At 47.4% G+C, this 11,048-nt stretch overlaps 1 protein-coding gene across 1 annotated transcript; it reads right to left on the bottom strand.

Moving 5' to 3' along the window:
- Window positions 1-1,792: 1,792 nt before the first annotated feature.
- On the bottom strand, window positions 1,793-8,568 carry LOC125443074 (cell death activator CIDE-3-like). The gene is made up of 5 exons (XM_048514954.1): window positions 8,500-8,568; window positions 6,833-6,977; window positions 4,967-5,116; window positions 3,799-3,986; window positions 1,793-2,454 (listed from the first exon to the last, which is right to left on the bottom strand). The coding sequence occupies exons 1-5, from the start codon at window positions 8,550-8,552 to the stop codon at window positions 2,277-2,279; spliced, it is 714 nt and encodes a 237-aa protein (XP_048370911.1). The 5' UTR covers window positions 8,553-8,568; the 3' UTR covers window positions 1,793-2,276.
- Between the last annotated feature and the right edge of the window lie 2,480 nt (window positions 8,569-11,048).

The raw sequence follows: 11,048 nt of genomic DNA, 5'->3' as shown, positions 1-11,048 counted from the left end.
TTCAGGATTTTTATTTCTTTTTCATTCTGAACGGTCCTCGCCATTTCAAGTCCGTTAACTCCTGTTCTTGGCAATCACATGGCTAAATCCAAAAGAACAGATATTGACAATCCTTTCTCCCTGCTCGTTCCCCTATTTGTAATGTACAGCTCCTTTTGGTAAGTTTGCATTTCCCTGCCATTAAAGAGCAGCCCAATGAGAAATGACTCTAAACCAGGGGTAGGGAACCTGCGGCTCTCCAGATGTTCAGGAACTACAATTCCCATCAGCCTCTGTCAGCATGGCCAATTGGCCATGCTGGTGAAGACTGATGGGAGTATGCTAATTCCTGAGCTATCTGGAAAACACTGGAGGTTCCCTACCGCCTAAGCTGGAGAACAGAACAGGAGGAAACTCCTCTCTAGATAGAAACAGCGCGTGCTGTTTCAATTTCCTGGGGAGCGGGAGGAGAGATTGTTTAAGGAAGCATAGTTTAATCCTGCCTTCTTAGCTGGGAGTAGGATTGACAGCTCCAGGTTGGGAAATACCTGAAGATTTTGGCAGTGGAGTCTGGAGGACGGCAGAGTTTGAGAGGGGGAGGAATTTCAGCAGCTATAGAGTCCCTCAGTGGTCATCTGGGTCATCTGAAAATCAGTTGTAATAGTGGGAGATCATAGAATCGTAGAGTTGGAAGAGACCCCAAGGGCCAACAAGTCCAACCCCCTGCAGTGTAGGAACACACAATCAAAGCACTCCTGACAGATGGCCATCCAGCCTCTCTTTAAAAACCTCTGAAGAAGAAAACTCCACCAACCGCTGTCAATCAGTCCTTTCTGTCAGGAAGTTTTTCTTGATGTTTAGGGGGAATCTCTTTTCCTTCACCTTGAACCCATGACTCCTGGTCCTAGTCTCTGGAGCAGCAGAAAACAAGCTTGCTCACAGCATTGGCTTCAACATGACATCCCTTCAAATATCTAAACATGGCTATCATGCCACCTCTTAACCTTCTCTTCACCAAGCTAGGCATACCCAGCTCCCTAAGTCTCTCCGCGTAGGGCATGGACTCCAGACATTTTACCATTTTGGTTGCCCTCCTCTGGACCCGTTCCAGCTTGTCAATATCCTTCTTGAATTGTGGTGCCCAGAACCGCACACAATATTCCAGGTGAGGTCCAACCAATGCAGAATAGAGAGGTACAATTACATCCCTCGATCTTGACACTATACTCCTCCTGATACAGCCCAGAACTGCATTGGCTTTCTTGGCTGCCACATCACCAAGTGCAACAGAGGTTGGCAGCCTTAACTTGGGGGCACACTTCCTTCCACCATACATGTTTCTCAGTGGTGGGATTCAAATAATGTAACAACCGGTTCCAGCAGTGGGATTTAAATAATTTATCAAATGGTTGTTTACCAGCACCGTTTTAACAACTGGTTCTGCCAAAGTGGTGCGAACCAGCTGAATCCCACCACTGATGTTTCTCCTGTAATATAAGAGCTACCAGAGTGACCACTGTAGGGCTTCCCTGGAAGGGAACGAAACATCAGATCATCAAGAAACAGTGGAATAAGCTGGCACCATTCTTAATTTCTCCTTCTTTCTCCAGCCTTTCAGCTAACAGTTACAGTTTGTCTTCCTCATGTGGTCAAAAGAAGCTGCTTCAATGACGGTTGCCTGGCGCAAAACAGACCCTGCAGCCGGGGGCAGTCCTAGCCAGTGGCCAGCAGGGGAAGCCAACTGAAGAAGAAAGCAAGGCAGCAAACACAGGCTATAAGAAAACGACACAAACTTTAATACAGCTACATACATGGCGTTATTGTCTGTAAACAAATAGGAGAAACGGTCAGCAGGCAACGCTAAAACAAACCAAGCTAGGACTGTAATACAGCTAAGTGACCTGGGCCAACCCGCAGCATTGGCTTCTTGCAAGATGTGTAGTTCCATGAACCAGGCTGAAGGGTCCCTCCCTGTGTAGCTGGGCAAGTGAAGGTGCTGAAGCCCAGAATTTTAACTTCAGCCTCTGCCAGAAAGTGCAGATCAACTCCTCTTGCAATCTTGAGCACCATTACACACCAACAAAAGACGTGCTGTGTCACATATGCAGGATGACCAGAATAAAGGGTAAGACAGGGAAAGTTTTGAACAAGTGAGGGACGAAATGTGCAAGGGCTTGAGTTCCCCCAGCTGGCTTTGGGACCGCACACGTGATAGTGCCAAGCCATAGAGCTCTTGGGAGGAGGAAACAGGAAAAAGCCAGCCTGTGATCTGTATAAGGGTCCAGACAGCAGTGCCCTCACTGCAACATCTTCTGGGCAGGAAGTTGGCAGAACTTGCGCAGAACCAAGGGGAGATCTTCACTGCCTCTCTTTTCTTCCTCGGTGGCATCCAGCAGCTGCAGCACGTAGCAGGAACTGCCAATGAGGACGTGGCCCGTGGCTTGCATGGTGACGAGCGTCCACCGTAGGGCTTCCCTGGGAGGGAACGAAACATCAGATCATCAGCAACAGTGGAATAAGCTGGCACCGTTCTTAATTTAGTACAATAACTGAAGCCCCACAACCCAATCTTGCTGGTAGATAGCGTTGCCAGGTCTCCCCACCCCGGGGTCACTGGCAGAAGATGCACGGGGGAAGGGGAGAGTTGCCAGATCCAGGTTGGGAAACTCCTGGAAATTTGGGGATGGTGCCTGGAGCGGACAGGGTCCTCTAAAGCACAGGTGTCAAAGTTGCAGCCCTCCAGATGTCATGGACTACAGTTCCCATCATCCACTGCCAGCATCATGCTGGCAGGGGATGATGGGAACTGTAGTCCATAACATCTGGAGGGCCACGACTTTGATACCTGTGCTCTAAAGAATCCATTTTCTCTAGGAGAATTGTGCTCTGTTGTCTGGAGTTAGGCTGTAATTGTGGAGGGGTCTTCAGCTCCCACTGGAAGGCTGGCATCCCTAGTGCTCAAATTCGGAGTCACCTGCTTAAGCTAAATTGATATGTTAGGGACAACGAAAAAAACCCTGAGCATTTGTTATGTAATATGTATGCAACATGGCCATCAGATGTTGTCCACTAGCTCAGCTGTCTGTCGCTATCTAAATTGCCAATTGAACCAATATCTGTCATTCATGTATAAGCCTTCACAGTCAAAGTGGAACCTCTATGTACGGAAGCACTATTCTTCAGAATACCCAGTGCTGGAAAAGAGCCGCCATTTAGCATATCTTGCAAACGACAGTTGGAACACAGTACAGGATATTCCTCAGATTTATTGAGGGCATCTGCAGGCGGCCTCTCAAATTTGCTCAAGGCAGCTCACAACCAAAACGAAGTCATTGCCTTCTTTCATACCAGCAACTTGTGCTGCTAGGAAGACTGATGCCGCATATCAGTGGGAGCCATTGTATGAGCCTGCAGAGGTCAGGCAATATTTAAACCTTCTCTAGAATATAACTGTTTTTGACGCTTGTGCAGAAGCCCTCTGGGCAAGATCTGGGCCAGTAGAAATTTGGGCCACCATATTTAGTGGTCCATCTTGACTCAGAAGACATGGAGGTCTAGAACTGGTGTTCTCAATCTACAGCTCATCCCTCCAGGCCCCAACCTTCCTCCTTAGGAGCTTGCTGTGCCCCAGTTCCATGGGTACTACAACACTGGCAAGCGGCCGGGTATGGCATACCCACTGGAGAAGCATGTGCCCAAGGTTGGCATAGATGCTCCCACTCAATAAGCAAACAATGAGCCTAGGCATTCTTCACCTCTCTGCCCTCCAATGGCCTCCACCCTCTCAAGCTAGCACTGAATGGATTGTTTGACACTTACTTTATGAGCCTCTTGGCACCATAGCAGCGCATGTCATAGGAGATGGTATATGCACCGTACAGGGTGGCTTTGAAGTTCAGGCAGCCAATGAAGTCCTCTGGATTGGTCTTGTAGAGGTCAATGGTCACACGAGCCACATCATGCCTGTGGCAAGGTTTGCGAGACAGGCCAAGCTGGTAGCCTGCAGCCTGTGCAGACAGGAGCATGTGAGTGGGCACATAGTGACAACTTTATCAAGGTTTGTGTTGCTTCAATGACAGATTTATAACTCAGCACTCAAGAGGCTCTGATTGTTGGCACAGCAGAGCCTAAAGGAGCCAGTGCATGAATGTATGTCCTAAACTTACCTTGAGAGTACAGATGCAAGTTTAATTGACAAACTAGAACTTTAGTTGGTCCAAGAATTAAGGGCATGCTCTGCGACGTTTTATGGTTGGTAGGAAAGGTTGTAAGACAGCACAGTGGCATTAACCTGCAACACCCATCTTTCGTTTATATAGTGCTTTTACAATCAATAGCTTTGTAACCTCACATTTCCTCCAGTGCCCGAAAGTACCAAAACCTCACTACCTAAGAAACGCAAGCGGGGCACCATCAAATTACGCTCAGCAATTCATTGGTCAATAGATGCTTACAGAGACTCATCTCCAGCCCTCTTTGCAAACTCGGCATGCAGGTTCTGAGCTAACCAGCCAAATTCACATTTCTAGCTTGCGTTGCCGACTTCTGCCACCATGCTGCAGAGTTGGGATTTATGGAGATGCTCAGGTTGTTTCCTTAAAGTTTGCAGTTCTTCAGTGCCTGATCCTCTACTGCATTTCTCCCTCCCAGCAGCTAAGCTTTCCAGCATGTTCTGCCTACACTGATCCCAGAAGCTTGGGAGCCACATGCCATCTCCAAGCAGATTCTCAGATATTTCATGCGCTAAATTAGTTTTCCCCTTCCTCCTAGTTGCAAGGAGAATGCCACCATTCTTTATAAGCCTTCCAAGGGCTGCTAAGTCCATGGGAAAGGACAGCTGTTCCTTTCTGGAGGAGATCAGGAATATTAGGGTGGTCACTGTTGAGATGCAGGTGCTATTGAACCTAGAAGCCTTTCCTGACTGAACACTTCCAAATGTAATAGAAGCAACAATGCCAACTAAAAACTGGCCAGTGCCGTTGCTCACCTTCACTGGGTGCCACAATTGTCCTTTGGTCAGCACCAGGAACACCGTGCCTTCCTGCAGCGTTTGGAAGAACTCCTCGGTTTCAACAATGGTACCATCTTCATCTAGGACCAGGGTGATGGTTCCCACCACTGACAACGCAAGATGCACCTGCAAGAACACAGGAACACTAGACAAGGGATGACTAGACAGTACTGCCACCTATTCAGGAAGGTAGCCAGGTCAGTTTTAGCAGCTGGTCTGGTTGCCAGAATTTGTGAACAGCATTCTTCCCACAAGGGATATGCTATCGCATACAGAGGAGTGCAAGGAACATCATGCTCAGCACCACCATTCAGCAGTGTCTGAAAAAGCATGAGGCCCCAGGTGGCTCTTGTGCCCTCTAACTCTAGAGTGTCTCTTTTCAGCATAGGGTACCCAGAAACCACAGGAGACAGGAGGTGCCCTGTTTCTCCGAAAATAAGACATCTCCTGAGAATAAGACATAGTAGGATTTTGCTGAAGTGCTAAATATAAAACATCCCCTGAAAGTAAGACGTAGCAAAGTTTTTGTTTGGAAGCATGCCCGTCGAACAGAACACCAGAGCATGCAGCTGTGGAGCAGAAAAATAAGACATCCCCTGAAAATAAGACATAGTGCATCTTTGGGAGCAAAAATTAATCTAAGACACTGTCTTATTTTCGGAGAAACACAGTAGCAGTAGCTTATGCGGGCATTATTTCTGCTTTTTCAGCTTGTGCTAAACTGAAGCTCAGTTCTATGCTGCCCAGATATAGCTACAGAAGAGAACTGTCCTTATTAGCTCTTGCCCCATGGATGCATCAGACAGCCTCTTGACAGCCAAAAGCCCAGGCTTACCTAGGCACTGACCCATCTTCTAAAGATTGCTTCACCTGGCTGCACTGCTCTACCCCACCCCCCAAACAGGTCATGTTCAGGTTACGAATAGCTAGAGGACTATGGGATAAAGCTACACTGCAGGTTTAAGGGACTTAATAGTCATCTTCCCCCACCTCCAGGGACCACCCTGTAAAAATCAGTATAAATACAATCTGCATGTTGTCCCTTATTGCACTGTTCATTGTATGCATTATTTTGTTTGTACTGTGTTTTCTAAATTTTGCAACGCTGTTCTATTGTTCACGGTTTCTTTATTGCACTGTTTGTGTTTTTCCTAATTTCATTTTGCTTCCTTTGTATCCGACCTTCCTTCCCAACAGGGACCCAAAGAGACTTAAAACCTTCTCCCCTGCTCCACTTTATCCTCACAACAACCCCATGAGAGGCTGAGACGATGTCACCGCCGCAAGGTCACCCAGCCAGCTTCCCTGGCAGAGGCGTAGCAAGAGGGGGAAAGCGCCCGGTGCACTGGTGCATCCTCCGCCCCCTGTCCCACCCCGGAACGCCCCATCCCGCCCCCCCAGAACGTCCCTGGACCGCCCTCGCCACATCCCCACCGTAGAGGAGTGAGGGGAGGGGGAAGGGGCATGCAAGGGAGGAAAGGGGAGGGAAGGGGTTAGGGTTAGGGACCTGGACCACCCACCTTAGGGGAGGGAGGGGAAGGGGAGGGGTGGCATGCAAGGGAGGGGAAGGAGTGAGAGGAGGGGGTGAGGGGTGGCATGCAAGGGCAGGGAGGGACTTACACCTCTGTTCCCTGGCATAGTACAGTTTTAAATCTGGGTCTCACAGATCCTATGTCAACACTGTAACCACTAACCCACACTGGCTCTCCCGTTGTAATTCAACTAGACTCTCAGCAAGAACAGGAAAGCAGATAAATACAATGTAAATATATGGCAGAGAAGCACAATACCTGCCTCAGATGCTGGGCTCCCCACATTCACCTTTGGGCTCCCCACACTCACCTTCTCAAGCAGGTCCTTCAAGCTCTCTGCCATGATTCCCTTGCGTACGGTGCGGTCCCAGTTGTTTACACGATAAGGCCGGGCTTGAGAAGCTGGCATGGTCCACTGCTTTGGTGTCATGGAGGTGGAACCAGCAGACACACACCTGAGGCATCAAAAGCACAGACATTATTTCTGCTAGCTCCCTTTCTGCCCTAGCCAGCTTCCTCGATGTGGGAGTAAAGGGAACTTTCTTTGGTCAGAACAGAAACAGCCCTCAGGGTTAATTACTTCTATTTGTCTAGCATTTTTTCAGTTTTTGTGCCTATCATTGAGCCCATTTTCCTCCCATCCTGTTGTCTGACCAGCTCTCTACAAGAATGAGCATTTGTTGTAATAAGACGTAATTAATACTGTTGCTAATATTTACCCCCATTGCATCCCCAACTTTACCCCCATTGCATCCCCAACTGAAATCACAACCCCACTGTAGAAGAGCCACGAAAGAAGGCTGAATTTACAGATTAACTAGAAGGTCATGAAATTAGCCAACACCTCTGAAACCTCAGTCTTTCCTACCCACCAGCATACACACATCATAGCATAGCTTAGGGGTGTCAGACATGGATCTGGCCTCTTGAGGGGGCTTTTCAGGCCCATGAGCTAGCAGAGGCAACTCCCCCCTACCCTGCTTCTGATCCGGTCAGGTGAGCCCACTTCAGGCCTGCCAGTCCAGGCACCTACCCACCCCCTCCTGATGGTCCTGTCATGCCACCACTGCCCACCAGTGCCTACACCTCCCCCAGTGCTGCTGTTGGCTGGTGAGTCCCCTGGAGGCTCAAGAGGCCAGACAGCCAGCCCCTTTGCTCCCAATTTGACCCAGAGAGCCACCCTCCCATGTAGATGTGGGCATAGGAAGCCTCCCCCACCAGTGCTGATATGGGCTGATGAGTCTACAGTGGAGTTGCCAGCTGACGCAGCGCCCCCCCCCCCCGCCCCTGGTGCCAATGTGAGCCAGTTGAGGCAGCCTCCCCTCTCCCAAGGCCTGGCCTAAGTCACATTTATATCATATCTGGCCCTCATAACAAATGAGTTTGACACCTCTGGGCTGTAGATGGTAGACAAGATTTGCCACATGCTGCAGGCACTGATGGATGGGGAGCAGACATACTTCCCCTGCCTAGTGATGCTATTGTGCCACCTTCAGCTCTGGCCTTCAATAACTGGAGCTTTTTCTTATCGGATGTCCTTCCTTCCTTCTTGGGCAAAGATACCACAGTGGGCACTCCTTACTTTTCCCAGCCGCAAGAAGTTTCAAAGACCAATGTAATAGCTGCCAGCTCTCTTGTGATGTTGGGTGAGGGAAAATACTGAAGTCTTGTCATTTTTATGGGACGCAGTTCTAGCCTTTGAAGCAGAAGCAACCCCCAAAACTGATTCTTGTCAGCCAGTGACAGAGACTTGACGGAGCCTTTGGACAATCACATTTAATTAAAACCATCTTGCCTCCATCTTTGCCACAACCCCAGCAAGGGGTATCATTAGTAACTAAGCAAGACAGCATGTACCTTTGTAGGCATAGCAGGAGCCATGTACTACAAACCCTGGCATTTACAACCAGGAACAAATCATCTCTTCCTTAAATTCCTGGAACTAATACATGAGAACAAAGGAACACAAGAACATACCTGGAAAGAGATCGTGGGGAGAGAAAGCCCAGAGATTTCATGGCATAATCCATTTCTGCAAGCAATCTATCCAACCTACGCAAAAGGCAGAGCAGAAGGCACTCTACCCAACCTACACAAAAGGAGAGCAGGAGGCAATTTAGTTTTCTTCCTTGTTTATTTTTAAGACTAAGCACTACAAAAGACAGGGTATTTTACGATAGTGGAGCTCTTTAGAATTTGGGCATCAGATTGTTCTACCACACTGAAAAGCTGCTTGGATTCAGAGTCTGTTTTTCTGCATTTGCAGGGACATGTTTTGAAAACAAGGAGCGTCCAGGGTTTCAATTGTGTGCTGCAGCTATCAAACTCGCTACACCACTAGCAGACCGATCCTCTGCCTATTTGTTCAGAAGCGAGCTCTGATTAATACAGTTGTTCTTACTTCCAGGTAAGTGCACCTTGGATGGCAGCTGCCAGTCTCCCTTAATAGGCTACGCCCATCTTACCTGGATTCAATATGTCAGAAACACATGTCTAAGACCTTTAAAGAATTTGGGCAAAGCTTGGTGAAGAATCAGCAAAGTTTATTTAAGATACGTTTCTTGCAAGCAACGGGCGTCTGTCAACAGAGAGAGGCGCACCTATCAGTCACAAACATCATGCATATATTCCCTTCAGATGAGTGGGCGTTCTCCCTCCCCTTGACTCCCATTGGGAGGGCCAAGGGTTTACAGACTAAGGCATGGTCCAATTACAGACATTGTCTCTGTCCCCTATTTGGCCTTCCACTTCCAAGAATTGTTCTCAACTTTCCACTTATTACCTCTTCTATCTGTCTGTTGGAAAGGTCACCTTTGTTCTTTTCTAGCACCCACTCAAAACTCCCTTCACACCCCCTTCCCCAGTGCACAGCTTCTGCTCTACTAGTCTAAGACGTGTTTTCTATACTTTTGTGGTTAACATGTCTTGCGACTTCTTTGTTCATTTTTCCGATATACCTACTAGATAAGCTGGCTATGCGGTTTGACGTTTCCTACTGCACAACCCACTCTGCCCGTTTGACCTCCTAACATTAGTCTATTTAGCTTTTCATAAAGCAAGAAAGAAAAATACAATTTGCCCCTAACATGCTAGATTATAGGGATACATATAAATCCATATTTCATGCTTAAATGATATACATATATAGATACTGAAAAAGCCACATACTAAGCTATAGGACTACATATAAACCCATATTTCATTCTTAATTATATATATTGAAAAAGCAATATTTCTTTATTTATCACAAATACATAGTTTAAAGCTTTGAACTCAAGCAGGGTATTAGCAAGGGTATATGCTTGAGCCCGTGTGACCCCTTTTGCCAGAAACTCCTTTTAAACAAGTTCAGAAACACATGAAATGAATACGTCCTCGCTAAATTTGAAGCATTTCATTCGCTTTTGACACACCTTACCTCAGCCTTCACAGGTCATACAGAGCCCTGTATGCAAAAGTACTGCTTTTATGCATTTATTTATTTGAAACATTTTAATACCACCTGTCCACCCAATCAGGGTCGACAAGACAGTGAACATAAATTGGAAGAAATTACTGCAGGGTATCGTTGTAGTTACTGCAACGAAGGAAGAGCAAACCCCACATAAGAACATAAGAACATAAGAACAAGCCAGCTGGATCAGACCAAAGTCCATCTAGTCCAGCTCTCTGCTACTCGCAGTGGCCCACCAGGTGCCTTTGGGAGCTCACAGGTAGGATGTGAACGCAATGGCCTTCTGCGGCTGTTGCTCCCGATCACCTGGTCTGTTAAGGCATTTGCAATCTCAGATCAAAGAGGATCAAGATTGGTAGCCATAAATCGACTTCTCCTCCATAAATCTGTCCAAGCCCCTTTTAAAGCTATCCAGGTTAGTGGCCATCACCACGTTCTGTGGCAGCATATTCCAAACACCAATCACACGTTGCGTGAAGAAGTGTTTCTTTTTATTAGTTCTAATTCTTCCCCCCAGCATTTTCAATGGATGCCCCCTGGTTCTAGTATTGTGAGAAAGAGAGAAAAATTTCTCTCTGTCAACATTTTCTAACCCATGCATAATTTTGTAGACTTCAATCATATCCCCCCTCAGCCGCCTCCTCTCCAAACTAAAGAGTCCCAAACGCTGCAGCCTCTCCTCATAGGGAAGGTGCTCCAGTCCCTCAATCATCCTTGTTGCCCTTCTCTGCACTTTTTCTATCTCCTCAATATCCTTTTTGAGATGCGGCGACCAGAACTGGACACAGTACTCCAAGTGCGGTCGCACCTCCCACAAAGGCTGCAAGATGCATTGGAAGATATAGAAGTCCCCTCTCCTGAGCAAACTATACTCAAAATTGTTGAACTGAGTCATTCTCGTCCACAGAGGAGTCAGGGCGATTGCTCAAGTTGGTGGTTCACTCAGAAGCTTTCTGCTGCATATCGGCTCAAAATGAAGAAACAGTGATTTGAAAAAAATTAGCACATCAAACTCTCCACTTGTTCGGCAGGACCCAACAGCAAAGAAAGTGGGCCACAATTTAGAGTTGGC

The sequence above is a fragment of the Sphaerodactylus townsendi genome, linkage group LG13, assembly GCF_021028975.2.
Source record: "Sphaerodactylus townsendi isolate TG3544 linkage group LG13, MPM_Stown_v2.3, whole genome shotgun sequence".
Classification (NCBI taxonomy): domain Eukaryota; kingdom Metazoa; phylum Chordata; class Lepidosauria; order Squamata; family Sphaerodactylidae; genus Sphaerodactylus; species Sphaerodactylus townsendi.
This window is presented reverse-complemented; position numbering and strand designations above follow the sequence as displayed.